The 19,403-nt window shown below is 39.5% G+C and overlaps 2 protein-coding genes across 2 annotated transcripts; both read right to left on the bottom strand.

Annotated features, from left to right (window-relative positions):
• Window positions 1-2,039: 2,039 nt before the first annotated feature.
• On the bottom strand, window positions 2,040-6,150 carry LOC115691525 (zinc finger CCCH domain-containing protein 25). Its single transcript, XM_030618171.2, has 9 exons — window positions 5,936-6,150; window positions 5,614-5,712; window positions 5,060-5,490; window positions 4,372-4,438; window positions 4,239-4,292; window positions 3,931-3,999; window positions 3,723-3,788; window positions 3,571-3,639; window positions 2,040-2,451 (listed from the first exon to the last, which is right to left on the bottom strand). Exons 1-9 carry the CDS (start codon window positions 6,044-6,046, stop codon window positions 2,365-2,367), a joined length of 1,053 nt encoding a protein of 350 aa, XP_030474031.1. The 5' UTR covers window positions 6,047-6,150; the 3' UTR covers window positions 2,040-2,364.
• A 1,509-nt stretch (window positions 6,151-7,659) lies between these two features.
• Window positions 7,660-8,865, bottom strand: LOC115691524 (uncharacterized). Its single transcript, XM_030618170.2, has one exon. It carries the CDS (start codon window positions 8,863-8,865, stop codon window positions 7,660-7,662), a length of 1,206 nt encoding a protein of 401 aa, XP_030474030.2.
• Window positions 8,866-19,403: the final 10,538 nt, after the last annotated feature.

Here is a 19,403-nt window from a genome sequence, read left to right as displayed (position 1 = left end):
TACTTAAGTCCATTATTAAAGTCAGCCTCTCTTAGTCGCTCAATTGGAGGGAAAAATTAGGGCTCGGAGAATAGGGGTAGTGACACTTGAAGTGTGATAACAACAAATGTCACACCCAAACCCACTAGAATTGGGATAGTGACATTGTGTGACATGGATTGGGGTAGTAATACGGCCATCCTTCTCTTTATAGACGTAGTCTTAAAATCAAAACAATATATCAGAATTTCAATAATCCATCAAAAGATATATATTATAAATATTCCCAATGAAGAAACTAAACCTCCACATATGACAATTCAGACATATCCAACTATCATATTCATACCTACAATTCAACTACCGAAAGTTATTGCTCTTGTACTATTCGTAACTAGCTGAAGAACCTGAAAAAAATTAAAAGGAATGAGGTGAGCAATCATAGCTCTAGTGTGTAATACATCTATTCTAAAAAGATCAAATATTCACTATGCATCTTTATAAATAGATATCAAACTCACTTATCTTAATCTAGTGTGTAATACACATACAAGATCAAATGAGTTATATCACTTTAAACTGATCGTGTTCATATCAGAAATATTCCTTAATCAACAACTATTAGAATAAATATCAACGGTCAATTCCATTGATCGATCTTAATCAAATTAAATATCGATGCTCTATTCCATTGACTAATTTAATACTCAACATCTAATTATGGTCACAATTTAACAACCGTGAAAAGGCAATCAAGTTTACTCTTCTTGGCTCGGTCTACCACCTATATCAACCGACGATTCGACCAAGAAGGATGTTCTAAAACAGTATGCATACTTACCGCCTTCAATGGGTTCTAATCATAGCAACATGAGCAGGATCCATCGACCCCAATCTCCAATAACCCACAATCAACTCCAGAAACCATTTCAAAACTCAGTTTCGTGAGGTTTGTTTCTTTAAGGTCTCCCGTAACTCCATGCAGAACCGCTTTCTACACTCTGATATGTTGGCAGACGCTCGAGAGCAATCCACTTGAGAGCTAATGCTATGTGCATTTGAATAAGTCCTAATGTGGTCTAGCTCCATCGGCTGCTTCACAATCTACAGATTCAGGAATGTAGAACGCCCAAAATCATGCTTCTTGACGTCCATTTATATTAGTTTCTAACGTTCCAAGATAGCAAGTAAGGAAACAGCATCGTCTTATTATAGTTACTTAATGAGGCACATCTGAGAATCTTAATTGTAGTGGATACTCTTATCAGAATTTGCATGGGATATCTTCGAAAATAATTGTAATCTTGGAAAGTGAAAATGTGTTTATGTTGGCAGCACCTTCCTGAATTGGAAGTTTACCAATGTTATTGCTCGACATTGCTTTATCTCCATGACCAGGATCAAAGTCTCTGGCTCATAGGATTAGTATAGTGCGGTCAGGCTTCAAGTTCTATATAACTAGGTATTGATTTCCAAATACGAGTCGGGTTACCCTTCAGTCAACCGCCTTTCCGATCACTGCCAGCGCAGGCAACCGTTACTTACCCTATCAGAGAGAGAGAGAGAGATCTGTTGGCAATTAAAGATAGCTTGTGGAACACCCGAACTATTCCAAGCCTCGGGGTAAAGATTGGATTTGGGATGATCGTGATTTGTGAAAACAAGCAATGCACATTGCTTGGACACACCGCATGCGTTTCTTCTTGTGCCGGAGTAAAACAGGAATACTTTCCCCATTTTAAGCCGGGAAAATGAGGTCTGTCTTAGATTAAAAACGATGAAACAGAATAGACGGTTGGACAGAATATCAGGCAAGGTTCCACAATGGACACAGGAATTGGGAGAAGCACATAAACGCCACCATATTTAGAAGCAAGCAAGGTCATTGCGACACCGAGTATTTCAGGGTATAAGTTCTCTTATCGGTCATTATGCTAATGACCAGGCATCACAAATTTCAGACTCAAGAATTAGATCTTTTATGCTAATAGACCTGGAAGGAAAAGGTAATTTCAGTATGCTAGTACCATGGCCCCACCACATGTATTGGGTCGATACCATTCGTTCACAAAGTATGTTATTATAAATCTGCAATGGTACTCTCTGCTCTCCGAAGCCAGAAGTAATGTTTTTCTTTCCACCAGCTGTCATAAGAAGAATTTTCCCCCACAAACAGAACAAAGGTAAACCGAGGACTCATCTGGCAACGGACATGGGACGAGATTCTAACATCCAAGAGCATACACCAAATATCTAAATCCCCATGAATTGTATTTGATAATAAATTCAGCATGTATCTGCAGATTTACAACCATACCAGAAAACAAAACTCCACACTAATCCAAGATTCCATCATGCTTCTCGATGCTACAGTTCAGTGATGCATCACACATTGCCATTAACCAGTACTCCACGCCTTAAGCTAGTATCATTGCCAAAGTCAGTTTCTGCCAATGCCGAATCAACAAGGGACTGCAAAGGGAAAAAGAATAATCAATTACAACACTACTCATCCACTCATCTTTTCTTGTTCCGTCTCTTACAAAAGATTCTAGAGTTCTAAACAGTTTGTGAATTAACCTGATTTTCCAAATCTAGAAAACAATTCAGTCTCAACAAAGACAACATTCCATGAAAACTATTTCTCAAAGGTAGCTTAATCGAACTCAAGAAAAGCATACATTCGCATGCTAAAAGTTCTCTCTATGCAGTCTCATTTACCAATCACTTACAACTCAAGGAAAGGTATAAATGCAACCATGCAGCTAATAGAAAAGTTAATCATGCCCAGCCCCCCATTCTTGAGAGCACCATAGTTTTCTCAAAACATGGAATGGGCAATAAACCGCGGAAAACTGAAAACCAAAGCCAGTAGGAAAAACTCAGGTCCAAATGCAGCCTCGACTGAACCAAATCAGAACAAGTAACTTAAAGTCATATTAAAATCCACTTGGCGATTAAAATCATAGAACATATTTCTTTGATATCAACGTAGTTTTTTTAGAAATATTTTCCTTGCTAATATGATGTATTGAATGTGGGCTAAAACAGAAATACATAATTGAATCACTACATAGACCCCCAAATAGGTACTTTCACGCCACTATATGCACTTTTTTTCAATATACTGAATACATGATGACTTCTTTGATCTAACAATACAATAGATAGCAAAAATAAAACAATTTCAATCATGATAAAAGCTCTTTAGAAAAGTGATCATTAACAGTCACTGTATTCTTTATCCAATGCTACATCCTTTTACAAAATTAAAGAAGCTGTAAGAATTTCAAAGCAAAATAATTTAAATGTACTAGCTATAAATTTAACTAAATAAAAAAATTACAAAAAGGAGTTTGCCAATGTTCAGCGTTGGGTTTACTGTCCTCTCCACATGCTAGAAATATAAAAGAGCCCTAGGCATTGAATCAAAATAAATTCCTTATAAACGTGGAGGGAAAATGAAGTTGGCAGCAATCCCTTCCTATTTTATCATTGCTTAAAATTTACAAAAGAACAACCTTAGTATGCAGGAAAAAGAACTCTCTGCAACTCTGCATTACCAACACAACAAAGAAAGAAAAAGCTAACCTGCAGTTCCTGTTCACAGCTTTTAAGTTTGTCACTGTAGTCTCTGATTTGAAGATAGCATTTGTGAAGCTGCAAAAATTTCACCAACTCAGGCACTTCCCTAAGCAGTGGCTGAAAAATATAAAACCAACAAAGAGTATCGGCCAAAATACCTTGGTCAACTGCATCTTGCGTCGAGAAGTTAGTTTTTTTGCAGAGGTCAACGAATCCTCTAATTTCTGCAGTCAACATCAAATCCAACTGATTATATTACAAGCCAGGTAAGCCACAACTCACAGGACCGAAAAGAACTAAAAAGGAGAAAAAAATGCAACATCCTCAATTTAGCATTCCATTGTGTTGTGACAACTGAAAAGTTACCTTAGATTTCTTCTGCAGTTCCAAGATAAATCGTTGCTTTTCATCCAACCTATCTTCCATCTGAGAGATCTGCCCAAAAGCAACTTCAGATGAGTACGGGATTAAGAAGAATTTGCCAAGACCAGGTTTTAAGGCAGCTTTTCCTGGTTCAGCTGCTTGAGTTGAAATGAGACAATCTAGGTCCAATTACTCCTTATTAAATTTTTCCTTGCCCATGTACATTTTTTTAGCAGCTAACACATCTCTACAGAATTAAGGAATATTCTTTTCTTTCAGGCAATAAATCAAATTATGCAGTGGAATACAACCTCGTCTTTGAGTTCTTCATGCTTCTGAATTGAAATCTCCAGTTGCTCTTTAGCCTGTCAAATGGAAAGATGGTTCTTATTACTTCAGCACAGAAAATTAAAGATGAAATTTGAGACTCCAAAGCTTACATACCTGATCAATACTATCATAAAGCAAATCTGATGAAAGTTCCCTACTATGAAGGCTGTTAGGACTGGAACTGCAACCAGCGAAGGACATAGAAGAAGCATGAAGATAGTTCAACTCAGTCATGATTAACCTTAAGCTACTACTTGCACTCAATTGTTTACAAACGGCAGACATCCTCTATTCAGAACAACAAAACATGGCAAGACGGTTAACGGGCTTGTATGATTCAAATTAAAAACTCAAACAACTAAAGTGAATGGAAGGATCTCCCACCCAACAACTAACCGAATCAATGAACACATCATATGAATCGAAGAACTCCTTTTTTTGGTTGGAAAATCGAAGAACTCTTTACTTTGTAAAGAACTGTGATTTTAAAGGACAGAAGGTTGACTGGTACTGGAGGGTAGCCAGCCTAGCATGCAGCAACTGATCTAAAGGATCTCTCCCTTTAGAGGAAAATTACATAAAAAATGTGAAACTGTCTTCTCTAGATTCAGGACAATGGCGTCCATTCTCAGAGAGAGATTTTTTATTATTTCAAATTTCCATAAAGTCCCATTTCCATAACTGTGTTTCTGCCTGATTTTCTTTGTCTTTTTCCAAATATCTGTTTAACTTATACAAAAAATTAGAAAGCAAACAATGCAAAAGCAAAACTAAGATTGAACTTGACATGGAGTTTCTTTACCCTCTCCGTTTCCTTGAAAACTGACTGGCATCATTAAGGTCCCTTCTGTCCATCGGCATATCACCATCTGTGCCCATGTCATGAACCCTTACGTGCTCCCTGCTGTGCTCTTGCTCATCGTCGCCCACATCCCTGCCGTCGTCTGGATCTCTATCCACGAGATGATCCCTTTCATAATCATGACTGTGAGCATGCTCGTATTCTCTTTCCCGGTCAAGGTCATGGTCTCGAGACCGGTCCCGCTCCCTAGACCTGTCGCTATATCGATCGAAATGCCTGTCCCTATCATGATCATAGTCCCTCTCTCTATGCCTACCTCGCTCTCGATCCATGCCCCTCTCGATGCTTCGCTGCATACCCTCGCGGCCGAAACCCCATCTACCTCCTCTACTCTTCACCCCATTAACTCTAACCACCCGTCCGTTGATGCTCTAAACCAAAACGCCACAATGTCAAAAACCCCATTAAAAAGAGAGCAAGCAACGAAAGCAGCCGAATTGCACTCAACATTGACGAGTAAAACCTCCGGAAAGATTTTGCTAAGACACACATACCCTTCCGTCCATGTCGTTGATGGCATCGATCGCCGACCTCGGGTTAGTATAAGTAACAAAGCCGTAGCATTTCCCCCTCGTGGAACGATCATTGATAATCTGCAAAAAAACCAAACTTTGCACACTGGATCACAAAACCCTATAAAAGAAGAACAGAGATCGACCCCGTGCAACACATTCCACTCCGAACTTTCGTCACTTCGATTCAAAAACAACCATCGCTTTCAGTTCAATCGACTCTGCAACACCCTCCAGACCAAGTAACGAGAAACTGGGAAAACCCTTGGAAATGGAGCGAAAACCCTAAGGGGGCAAAACGGACCTTGACGGCGACGATGGAGCCGTACATGGCGAAGAGGTCGCGAAGGGAGTCTTCGCTGACGTTGTACGGGAGCCCGCCGACGTACACCGAGCTCTCGTCGTCGATCGTCATCTTCCTCCTCTGCTCTTCCCCGTCGCCTCGCCGGAGAGAATCTCAGCTCCTGAAATCGTCTGCAAATCCTCGAGCGTTGAGGGTGCTCGAAGAAGTCGCGCTAGGCCTCCGGTCCGCGTGGGGTTCCGGCTCGGTCTTGGAATAAATTGAGCCCGGCCCAAACCGTGACAAACCGGTTCCTTTGTTCGAGAACCGGTTTAAACACCAAATAATAAATATCTATCATTTATATAAGATAAAATAATCCCCAAAATTTCATATGTTGCGATATTTATTTAACGTATCAGTACCCGCACGCTCGACATTCCTAATCCCCTTTATATCTCTGTCTTCCCTAGGAGCAAGGAATACCCTCTAGTTGTTTTACATATCAATGATCCATAGATTCAAGTGAGGATCGAGATGGAGCCTTTTAAGAGCATGCTCAGGTAATCTTACAGAGAAGAACCTCCAGCTATGGTCTTTCTCGAGGCGTGGGAGCTGCCTCTAACCTCTAGAGGATTAACTTCCGAGGATGCTGGGATCCACAAGAGGCACGAACGGGCACCGTTTAACGACTTGCCCAGGTCGAAGTCTTATGGGGTGTAACACTAGCCATAATCTTTTTCAAGGCGTGGGAGCTACCTCTACCCCTATGGGTTTAACGTCCGAGGATGCCGGAGCCCGCAAGAGGCCCAGACGGACACGGTTTAATTCCTTGCCCAAGTCGAAGCCTTTTACTGTCCTACTCAAGACCAATCTTACGAAGGAGAACCTCTAGCCACTATCTTTCTTGAGGCGTGAGAGCTGCTTCTACCTCCTAAGAGTTTAACGTTCGGGGATGCCGAGATCCACAAGAGGCCCAGAGGGGCGCAGTTAAACGATTTGCCCAGGTCGTAATATCTATCGTTTATATAATTAAAAAAAAAATTCCCTAAAATTTCATATGTTGCAATACTAAATATGTGGGATTATAACTTATTATGGCTAAGAGATTGGTCCCTCTAAATTGAAAAAGGACACGTGAGTTCTCAATTAGAAAGAAAAAGGTTACTCGGAATCGAGTTAAAATTTAGGAAATTCTTCGATTTGATCCGGTCAAAATGATTTAAATCGATTTTCCTTTGGCACTTCGTGTGGATCAATTAACGGACCACGCGTGTACTATTAGGATTGAAAAGATTATGTGCAGTGACTTAAATCTGTATCTCACATGACAAAACTAAATGTTTGTATCGTTTTAAAGATAATCCTAGGATTCTTTTTTTTTCCTCCTAATTTGCATGAAAGAGATCATTGTCGTTGCATTTGGTGATAGTTCACGCATAGAGATAAGACGTTAGATGTACAATACAGGATGTCAGGCGGACCGAATAAAAGGTTCACGCCAGCGTCAGCTGCGCCACATAGGACAGCCAGCATCCATATTAACGATTTTCGGCCAAATTTGACTGGATAGACTGAATTGGTACAAATGCTAAAGGTCTAGAATTCAATTGGCCAAAAAAAAAAAAAAAGGTCTGGGACTTGCATAAACTGGATTCACATAAATTGGATGCGTGCACTAATGAGACTATTCAAACTACATGAGATGTTTGAATCCACGTTCAACTATGCATTCTTTTTTTTTATTTTTATAGATTTAGGCCCATTGAAAAGGAAATCCCAGCTAAGTTTGAGCCCTTCATTTTGGAATCAGGCATTGGGACACAAGCCCATTGACCCCTTGCTTTGTCATAAGATAGCCATATCATGTCCCACGCACCTTCCCAATTACACACCAAGCACGCCCTAATGATCCCTCCTCTTTCTTGCAAGCAACCCATCAAAACACCATAGGGCTTCCCAATTTGTCCTATCAAATTTCTTGGGATTTCCGATACAAATTCCCAGTTTCTACCGTCTTCGCTCAAGCCCCATAGCTCTATCCTCTCCAAGAATCTCGTCCTCTTACGCGCGGCATCGCCGTCTTTCGATTTTATTATCATCAGGTGGCCGTCGCCGTACACGCGTATGAGATCAACCGAGCGATCCCAACCAAGTCGAGCATTCGGTTCCCTCCCTCGATTGTCTCCTCTGTTGAATCCGAGCCGCAGGACTGATGGGTTCAGGCTTTCGGATCCACACGAAATGATCGTGTTTGATTGGGATCCGTCGACCAAATGAAGGAAGACGCATCCCTTGAGTCCTTCGCCGCGACTTTGTGAGTGGCCTTCGATCTCTTCCACTTCGGCCGTCTTCCAATCGTCGGTCTCTGAGTCGTACTCAAACAGAGTAGGCCGTTCCTCCACCAGCTCCGCGAACAAGAAGCGGAAGCGACCCGATCCGGGAGGCCTGCCCGGAACCAGCTTCATCCCGGACCTCCTCCAGGAAGAGGTGCCCCGTGGACCCAACGGGCTTGGCGGGACTTTCTTGACCCTTTTGGCCATCAAATCGACCACAATCACTTCCTTATTTTTATTGCAAGCAAACAAGAAAGTGTTCCCGGAAGCCGTCAAGAAATAAAGGACCTCACCCGGTGAAACCACGGGCTCCAAGATCTTGGCGATTGAAATCTCAAACCAGCGGTTCGACATCGACTGGTCTGTGAAGCCCATGAGCGTCGCGTCCTTGGACCACCTCTTCTTGAAGACGAAGAGCCACGAAGCCGAGCTCGATCTCATGTTACATTCGCGCACGAAGCTCCGGTCGGAGATTACGGTGGCGAGCGTCTTGTTCACCAGCTTCAGGCCGACGATCTCTGGCAAAGCCAAGTTCAGGAGGATGCTCTGTATGAGCTCAGATGGGAGGAGGCAAAACCCTAATGAATCAGAACTATTATAATTCATGTGTTCTTCCATGAATTTGGTGAGGGAAAGTCTTCCCATTTTACTACTTCGTGATGGATGGTTATATAGTAGAAGTTGGTCTGCCTTTCAGGAACATATTTTAATGCTCTTCGTTAGGTTCCCAAGTTCACTTTCACTAGTAAAGGACAATGCAAAGGTTATATCAAGCATATAAAGTTTGTGGCCACGGGGACAAGACAAGTGATCCAACATGGCATCCCACGCATGGAGACTCATCTTGCGTGGATTGAAAAGAGTAGTTGGACGGCTGATGCAAACGTACTTTTGGCTTTTCTGGTTTTAGGAATTTTTGTTATATATATAAATGGGATAACGACGTAAATAGTCTACAAATTTTAGCTCAATATGCAATATGGTCCATAAACTTTTATATTATTCAATGTAGTCCATGAACTTTAACCTAATGTACAATATCATCCCTGAACTTTTAATTTGTTCGATGTGGTCCTTAAACTTTTGGTAAATATTCAAACTAGTCCCTGAGTTGTATAAACCATCCAATGTTATCATTCCATTAATTTAAGTTCAAGGACAACAATTAAAATTTTGATATAGTCCGGAGACTATTTTGAACATGTATCAAAAGTTTAAGAATCACATTGAACAAATTAAAAGTTCAAGGACCACATCGCATATTGGGCTAAAGTTCAGGGACCATTGGTGTCATCTTTCCTATGTAGATAGTATTGAGATCACTAATATAATTATCGTTAATTTGGTGACATGTGCACTCAAAAGTCGGGCATGCGTCGAATTCTCGTACACGTGACAAATCTAGCGTTAACAACGCACAATTGCTTCTTACATGGACGGTGTCTCCCTAAAGAAATATCTATGTACTCGATTGCCTCCCAAATGGCATTCGACTCATATTTAATTTAGTGTTGCCTAATTATGCAAGTAAGCACACAGCACGCGAGCTCTTGGACACAATTGTTTTGGCATTCTACTAAAATGATGAGAAGAGAGACCACTTATATAAATAGAAGGAACGATTGGTGGAGAGGAAATGGTGATGCAATTCCAACTTCATGATTGATCTTTCATGGCCAATCCTGACGGGGCAACACTGTACTATGAAAATCCCACGCTTGGTCTTATCCTCTGGAGCCAACTGGGTCGGAGCCCCCCCACGCTGATCACCGCAAGTTTAAGGTTTAATTATTTTTGCAGAAGAGGAGGGATGTGGACGAACTCGTAAGGCCGGTGATAATTTTCTTTTGTAGAAGATGTGCAAAAAGGTAGGTGAGAATGAACATTTTCTATGGTCGGACCTAACTCACTTAAAAAACACCCAACTTTAGGTCCAATTTCAATTATATTTCGAACTTTTTTTTGTCTACAAAAACCTCTCTAACTTTTCCTTTAATCTCAAATCTACCAATGCGTCCAAAAATCTCTGCTGGTTTCTTCAAAATTAACAACATCAAGGCTAGTTACATGTCCATTATCAAAATGTGCATCTTCATCAATATCCTCACCTTTGTATGAAAGAATAACAGTCTTTTGATATTGATAATTTTGAAGAAACCAATGGCGATTTTTGGAAGCACGGGCAGATTTGAGACTAAAGTGAAATTTGAGGATTTTTTTAGACCAAAAAAAATTCAGAACGAAATTGGAATCGGACCTAAAGTTGAGGTTTTTTTTTAGAGACCTAGCACTTTAAAAGTGTGATGTATGGCTTATTACAGACACATTAGGGTCCTAAACTCACATTGATTAAGATGCAAAATAGGATGTCAACATTTCTAATTTTCTTTTTCTGACCATTCACTTTAATTGTTGAAATCTAGGCGTAACACACCATTTAATATAGTATCAAAACTAGAAGATCTAGCTTTCTATATTAGAGATTCTTCTTTAGTTTTATCATTGAGTTTCGACGATATTATTAGTGATGATGTGTAGCTCCCAATCGAAAGTCGCTGGTCGATTCTCCAATCTATCCTCGATCTCAGAAAATCTCAGGTAATTTGTGAAGGATAGGCTCAAGCTTAAGTGTATCACTGGTCTTGATTTCCCTACTAGCATCATGGTGGGGCAAGAGTAATGTGCTCTTCCATTGGGCAGTGGTGGACTGAAAAATCTGCGGTCTTAAAGTAAGCTTTCTCCTACATGTGATCTATCCAATTTAAGGTTGCAATATCTTAATTTCTCTCTATCTCTTCACTTTTCACCTTCATCTAAAAAATCAAACAATCAATGATCCTATAATTTTCTCTCTTATTTCCTTACTATTTCATCGTGTATTCCTCTTCCTTTTTTCATTATTTTCCCTCGACAAAAGCTTCTTGCCATTTTCACTACAAACAAAGGATAGCGAAGGAACTCCTTATTAGAGTCTAACCTGGGTGGTAGAAAATTTCATCTTCCTTCCCTTCATCCGCTCGGACGCATTCATGCTTGCTTAAGCTCAACATGATCGAGAATCGAATCACACTTCCCTTGTCTCCATTCACCAAAAGCTCTAAGATTTTATGTATTTAAAAAGAGACCTGAATCACTTTCGCGCATGAAATTTCAAAACAGTTTGATGGTCCGCCTTTTTATCTAAAAAAAAAGTTAGTCTATTAAGGAAAATTCTAATTAACGTGCTGTAAATAATCGTGATTAACAAAAAGAGATTAGAAAGAGTGGTTAAGCGAGTCCACTTGTTCCAGAGTGACCATCCTGCGAAGGATATAGACAGAAACTAATGATTGTCTCGTTGTCGAGTGCAGCATCTCTGAAAAGCCTAAGGGACTCTGTTGGGCCTAACCAGCAATCCGCCGTGGACGAGGTAATGAGGCTTGGAGAATCGTCACCAATTTTTCGTGCCATTTAGGCCTAACCCATTCTTGGTTACTAAACCCACCCATTCTTGCTTTTCCATTATTTATCCTTGTTTCTTTTTGTCGTCTATTGATGAGAAATATGTAGAGAGGTGAAATTTTTGTCCAAAAAGTCTCAAACTTATTGTCCAGCGGCTAATTCAGTCATAAATTTTTTAATATAGCCGGTAGTCCTAAACCCTTTGAGAATTTTCTAGTGTAGTCCTTCAACCTAATTTTGTCCAGAAATTTTTGACATGGTGGTTCAGTTATTTCAATAAAATAACACAAACTTTACTTTGAGTGACAATTCTGGCTCGAACTTTTTTTTCTTAATAAAAAGCACAAACTTTTATTCGAGTCCCAAATCTAGCTCCCTTAATGTGAAATTTTCAAATTGTTCAGGCCAGATTTGGATTTTAAGTGAAAGTTTGTAGTTTTTTATAAGATAAAAAAAAAGTTTGGGCTAAATTGTCACTCAAAGTAAAGTTAGCGCTTTTTTTTTATAATTAGGCCTTCAGTTAACCCAATCGTCTATGTGGCACGGTTGGCACTAATTTGAACGATTTTATAAAATTTTCTAAATTATTTTTGTTTTCCTTTTCTTTTCTTTCTTTTTTTTCCCTATTCTTTTCCTTTTAGCCTATGGCTGGTCGCCGGTTTCACTTATGGCCTATCTCAGCAATTGTCGGTAATGACCCACAGGTGAGCATCACCCTTGCTTGGGCGAGGGCGTCATGGCACTAGCCACCCATCCCTCGCCCAAATGTATGGGTTGCCCTTGCCTATGGCCGGCCAAGACCGATCACAGATGAAAAGAAAAAGAAAAAAAAGAACAAATTCAGAAAATTTTAAAAAAATGGTAAAAATTGTTCATATTAGTGCCAACCGTGCCATATAAAACGATCGGTATCCACGTAATACGACCGGTATCCACGTCAATGATTTTCGATTAAAATTGGCCAAAATGACTATATTAGAGAATCGTCAAAAGGTTTGTGACTAAATTGGCCAATTGAAAATTTTAGGACTGAATTGGTCACCGTACAATAGGTTTAGGACTTTTTGGACAATTTTCCACCGAAAGGCCATCAATGGAAAAAAAAAAAAAGAGGAAATTTTATTTCTCAAGGGGAATTGAAGAGACTAAAACTTTCAACTTAAAAATTAGGGAAAAACCCATAAAAAATCCCAAACTATGCCCACTGTGACATATTTACCATGAATTTTTTTCTGTGACGTCAAAAACCCCAAACTATACCCGCTGTTACACATTTAACATAAATAATTTTTTGTGACATAAAAAACCTCAAACTTGTACCTATGTGACAATTTACCCTCAATCAAAGTTCTGTTAAATGATTTTTCAACCAAAATAATATCGTTTTTATTTCATTTAAGTCATGTGGGTGCCATATCAACATTGTTTGCTTTCTAGTATCCATGTGGATAGATTTTTAACTGTTCTCATTGACAGAACTTTGACGGAGGATAAATGCATCACAGTGGACATAATTTAAGGTTTTGCTCTAAAAATTAAACTATATAACCACTACTTATTAAGAAAAAAAATGGAGGTGCAGAGCTAGCGAAGTATGGAAGTTGGGAAGTATATAACCCTTTACTTGTTAAAACAAAATCGACAATGGTTTTTGGAATTTTTGGAACAATAGTCTTTTAATCCTCCATCAACTAAAATTTCAATATCCATTTTCTGTAAATTGAGCCAAATGCCAAAAAAAAATAATAATAATAAAGATCGACGATTCTATTGGAAATGCCCTTCACCGAGGGAGAAAAGAAAGTAAAAGTTTTGTTGGTGACAAAATGCCTGAAGTAGTTAAAGACTCAAAAGAGTGATTATTGTTTTGCTTATGTCTCATCAATTATTCTACATTAATCCATAGTTTCAAAGAATATCACGAGTAGCTTTCTATCACCAAATCATGGTGAATTCCCTAAAAAACTCCCAATTTTAGGTCAAGTCCCAAATCTGCCCTCAACTTTTTTTTGTCTCAGAAAAAACCCAAAACTTTAAATTCAGTCTCAAATCTATCTCGAATTTTATTTTGTGTAAAAAAAATCAGCAAATTTCAATTTATTTTCAAAAATATACGCCGTGATCCAGTCCAAACTTGACGTGACATTTCCATGTCGATAACAAATCCACATCAACAAAGTAATGGGGCGATAAGTACAGACCGACTCGCATTTCCACTTTGATAACAAATCCAACCAAATAAAAATTGTTGAAATTCTCCAAAATAAAACCGTTCTAAGATATGAAAGTTATGGATGATAACAAATCCACCCAAAAAAACTTTTTTTTAATTTTAGAAAAACCCAATTTTTGGGTTAAGTCCAAATTTGTTATGAACTTTTCTTTATCTAAAAAGAAGCCACATTACTTTGTTGATGTGGATTTGTTATTGACGTGGAAGTGCCACGTCAAGTTGGGACTGGACTACGGGGGTATATTTTTTTTAAAATAAATTGAATTTTGGTGATTTTTTTACACTAAACAAAATTTGGGATTGGACTTAAAGTTTGGGATTTTTCTTAGACAAAAAAAGTTCGGGGCAGATTTGGGACTGAATCTAAATTTTGGAATTTTTTCTGAGATAAAAAAAAATTTAGGGTAGATTTGAGACTTACCCTAAAATTGAGATTTTTTTAGGGAATTAGGCGTGCCAAATCAACGAGCACGACCGCACAAAAAGTTTCCCAAAAAAGCCTGTCGCTAGCTACAACACATGCAAATTGAGAAAATATCCCCTCCAGATACGTCGTGCCACGTGGCCGCTCTCCCCGGACGCCACGTAGGAATCCACCTGGGCATGTGGTCACACGAGCCCCACACGCTCCCTCTCGCACTTCGCCACATCCCCACACGAGGACCAAAACCCTAAGCGAGCCCTTCCCGTGCCTCTGCTCCACTCCACCGTATGTGACGTGATTATATATATATGTGCACGCGCCCAGACATACTTCAACTACTGAAGATCGAACCCTAGGTGACTTGTAAGATCCCATCATCCATCATCCCTTAATACATCTTCCAATCTTCGCTCCATTGTCATGATGTTTCGCGTGTCGAAGCCGGCCGGTCCGACGGAGTTGGCACCAGAAGAAGGCGTCGAATTCGAGTACAAACGCTGGCCCAAGAGGCTTCCCGAGGGAGATGGCGATTATGATTACGCGCCGGCCGCATTGGCAGATGGTGATGGAGATGACGACGACGACGACGACGACGACGATGGTGATTATGCTCCGGCGGCTTGAAAAGAGAGGGGAGAGCGAGAGATTAATTTACTTCGCCACTAATGCCCTAGTTAAGTTTTGATTATAATAAAAGTATCCTGTGCCGCGGGGACAAGAAGACCGCATCATGTGCGGATCCTCGTTTCTCAACAGGTGCTAATTCGTGCTGTGTGATGTGCGTAGGTTTAGTCAAATGAGGTTTCTTTCTTCACATGAAGTCTTCTCATTTGGGCTGCTAGTGTACTAATGTAAGGTACTATATAAATTAATGGAGGATCTTCTTCCTTAAATATTGACAAGGATGTTGGCCTGCCCAAATTTAAAATTAAATTAGGCATGGTGTGGTATTTTTTTAAGTTGACTGATGATGATCAAAAGGCATCATCGTCAGACAAATCAAAGACCAACGTCATCTCATTGCGCAAAGAATTGTAAACTATACGTAAGTAATCAACTCCCATGCATCGTGGTCATGTGATATACGTCGAATCTAGGGTTTTGTTTTGGGGGCATGACACTAAAGTAGAGTAGATTGCTTAGGACCCTCTCTATAACTTCACTTGATTTATGATTAATGCAGGTTCAAAACGATGAGAAGATTTTAATTTCTGAATCTAGACTCTTAACAATTGTACACGACCATATATTCTCTAGTAACCTGGATGGAATGCCCAGAATCAAACATGATCGGATTTCACGATATACCTTCTGTATCAATTGCTTAAGAGCATCCTCGGCTTAGTTACTGGGGACCATAGTTTAGGGTATGCAGTTATGCTTTTACAAGCCCGTTGTGGATGTGTGGAGATTCGCTATCTACTAGCGTTTTTTCTCGAGCCATAACAACCATACGATGAAAAAACGTGATAATAGTAAAAGGTGTATCGAGATTCTACACATGTGACACAGATTGAGACACGATGAAAGAGAAAAGAGGGTCCATGTCCATCTTGGTGAGCTTCAGTGAGAATGACTATTTGCCTTCTACATTAATTTCATTGGCATGTATATAGCTTAAAACTTCATATTACCACTTAAATTAGCAGAAGAAATTTCGGATGAAATTACCAAGCCCAAAGTCCTCCAACTTCCAAGATGAAAGAAGACCATGTCATAATTGTTTTTTTACCGAATGCCCTCTAAAGTTTTCACATCCATGAGAAATTTTGGGAAGTGAAGTTAACATATGATTAAATCTTTCCAACACTTTGTTTTTCATTCACTGAATGTGCCTTGCTTTAGTTTCTGATCTTAATCAGTTGGCTCTACAATGAACATCCACGAAGGACCTCGATCTCTCCAGAATTCGTCCTCATATCTGCCAATAGAAACAAGGATAAGTCAGTCGGAACAGGCTCTTGTTTCCCCATTTTCACGAGCACTTGCATACATTTCTCTTTGACAGCTCAAGAGAAAGTGTCCTCGGCATCATTTGAAGGTGGATTGATGTCAAAGCGCACTGTTTCTTGATTTGATTTATCGTATGCAATTATTAGACACTGCACACATATGAACGAGAAAGTTTTTGCTCCAATCAGCCGGCGCTGGAATATATAAGCTTAGCTTCCCAAGGGGTCCAAAAGAGTGCATGATGATTTTGCTCAAGCCTAATCAGCAGCCGAACGCCCTGCACTTTCAATGACTAAAAACATTGCACCCAAGAAATGTCTCGTTAACCTGTCAATCGTGAGGCTCTTATATCATATCTTTACTGCGCCTACCTTATTTTAGAAAAATTGCTCGTGTGATCGTTAAATCAACCTATTTTAGATTTACTTTTAAGTCTCAAAGGTTAGGATGCAAGATTTTGAACTTATTAAGATCATATCAGCGTATTAAGATCAAGATATCTCGTTAGTTCTAACTAGTGCTATTAGATGAGAAAGGTTTAGATGGACCAAGGACAAGAGACATGATCGTCGCATGACCAGCGAGGTCCACCACCAAATGGGATAACGCGGGATCATACGGTCCGGATGGTCGATTGCCGTTCGATCCTTAACACGCGCATGTACTCGTGTCCGTCGGAAGATGCCCACGTGTCCGGTGCACATGGTCTCGGTCGAGCCAGCTCGGAAGTTTCGTTTGGGCAGCCACCTAACCCAACAATGATAGAGCTGAAGTGTCGAAGGCGGCCATGGACCACAGAGGAGCCAACCTGTGACCAGCACAGGGTCATGCACACTCCCCACGCGCTCAGCCCGTGCCTGCCTGAGTCCACCCAACTTCTCTTCCTCCCTATAAAAGCCACCACCATTGGTCTCCCAAGTCAATTGGTTCGAACCCACAAAATCCATTTTTGCTGCTTTTCCATAGAGAGAGACAGAGAGACAGAGCAAAATGCCTCCCATTTCAATGCCGGCCATCGACTCCGACGACTGGTGGAAGAAGCAAGTCGATGCAGATGACGACGACGACGATGACGATGATGGAGGCGACTGTGCACCGGCTGCTCTCGCAGAAGGCGACGGGGACGACGACGACGACGGGGGTGGCTATGACTATGCTCCTGCTGCATGAGACTTTTCATCGTGATTATTGATTATTGTCATTTCTGCTATGTCCACATTTGGGTAAAGTTTGTAATTCTAGCTCGATTATTTTTTATCTATTTATGCGGGAGATTATTCTTCTAGCTGATGAAGTGTTTGAGGTTATAGTGAGAAGAGCTCAATTCATTATCGGATAATCTTATGTTATTTTGTTTAGTGAGCTAAAATTAGATATCTAGCCTCTCGTGTTCCTTCCTTTAAATTAATGACTAGTAAAAGAATTCAAGATGGGCACATGGACCGTTGAGTTTGGTCTTGCGATGCATGGCTTGTGAGGAGATCTGCCAGCTATATTTCGTGCTTCAAAGATATAAAATACACCTCTCAAAAAGGGGTTTAATAATAATGTTATTTAGTATTTTACTATTCTTTTTTCTTCTCTTAATTGAAGAAATAATTGGAAAATAAAACGGCAAGTACAAAAATGAGTAATAACCCCCGGTAGAGACTGGTGCAATTCAATCCAACATTTTGTTTGTTCATGTTTGATTGCGTCGCAGCTCTATAGTTTATATTAAGTTTATCATTGGATGAACTGCATTGCCGATATTAACCCTATAATAGAAACGGTAGGTACAACTAACCATCGCACCATAAAAACTGGATAGGTTCGATATGTGGTCATTGGGTCCTCCTAAAAAGATCTACTAAATTCACCGAGTCGTTTCAAAGGGTCAAAACGGCCAGTTATTAATGGAATCCCTTGTCGACTCTTTCTAAAATATTCGTTTGGACGAGGGCTTTCAATAAAAAAAAATACAATAATCACGTGGGAAACACGTATAAACGTATTCTCTATTTGTAAGATGTCGGCAACTTGTTTTGTTTATGCATGTAAAGCATTGGTGGATGTAAAGGCAACTATAGATCATCAAGCACTAAGGGTGATTTCATTTCATTATATATCAACTATTTATAAATAAATAAAAATCCCCCAAACGATGGCTTGAATAAACGAAATATTTTTTCATGACTAATGAAATTATTTGGGAGGCATAAATTATAGTGATAACTAAAAAATGGGCGATTGACTAATCGTTTCTACAAACAATTATTTTTAAGATCATATTTTTTAAATCATTGATTCTCTACGAAACAAATAAACTCTATATTTAACAAGAGTGTCCATTGCACGTGCTACATGGTTCTAGAAAGTTGGGAATAACCATATTTAATAAAGTTATCGATATTGATTTTGCACATAACTAGCAGCGAAATATCTATAAAAAAAAAACTCAAACTTGTACACTTTTTATCGAAAAATAACCTGAAATAAAAAAGTTATCCAGGAGACCCTAAACTTAATTATTCGAATAAAAAAATACCCGACGTTAGTACAATCGTTAAGTCCGCCGCGAGAATGGAGACGTGGCGTCTCACGTTGTCAAATGACTTCCGTCCAAAAGTTTAGCTTGGCTCCATGTCATTTCAAAACTTCATCGTCTTGAACACACTTATATACCAAAATAATAAATAAATAAGTAAACAAAAGGAACTAACCTAAATTCACTCAGTCTAAAACATCGTCGTTTTGCCGACGTACGTCCCCGACCACGGAAGAAGATAATATAACAGACCTAAAATAAACTAATATGCGAAGAAAAGGAAGGTGAATATGTCAATTTGGCGAGTAAAGTAGAAGGTTTACTCTGTATTAATGTTATTCATCCACTTACAGCTCGCAACACTCTCCATCAACTTCTCATTCTTTTTTTTTTTTTGCTTCATTTTTTCTATTGATGGAAAATCCGTAAATAGGGAGCTAGCGTAATATGGGCATATTTTTGACAGATTTAATGCTTGAGTTTTCTCGCTTTTACCGCAATATGTACATCTCTTTTTGCATATGAAATTTCCTTTCGCAATGAGATTCCGTATCGGTGTCGTTATGGGAATTCAATAA

The sequence above is a fragment of the Syzygium oleosum genome, unplaced genomic scaffold, assembly GCF_021117445.2.
Source record: "Syzygium oleosum isolate NSW1041296 unplaced genomic scaffold, Sole_v2.1 Sole_v2.41, whole genome shotgun sequence".
Classification (NCBI taxonomy): Eukaryota; Viridiplantae; Streptophyta; class Magnoliopsida; order Myrtales; family Myrtaceae; genus Syzygium; species Syzygium oleosum.
This window is presented reverse-complemented; position numbering and strand designations above follow the sequence as displayed.

Bases quoted from the DNA above. Each gene is read 5' to 3' on its own strand.
- LOC115691524 (XM_030618170.2), bottom strand. From the start codon at position 8,865: ATGGAAGAACACATGAATTATAATAGTTCTGATTCATTAGGGTTTTGC.
- LOC115691525 (XM_030618171.2), bottom strand. From the start codon at position 6,046: ATGACGATCGACGACGAGAGCTCGGTGTACGTCGGCGGGCTCCCGTAC. The intron at 5,713-5,935 runs GTCCGTTTTGCC...GTTTTTTTGCAG, and splicing joins GCTCCATCGTCGCCGTCAAG to ATTATCAATGATCGTTCCAC. The intron at 5,491-5,613 runs GTATGTGTGTCT...GTTTTGGTTTAG, and splicing joins TCAACGACATGGACGGAAGG to AGCATCAACGGACGGGTGGT.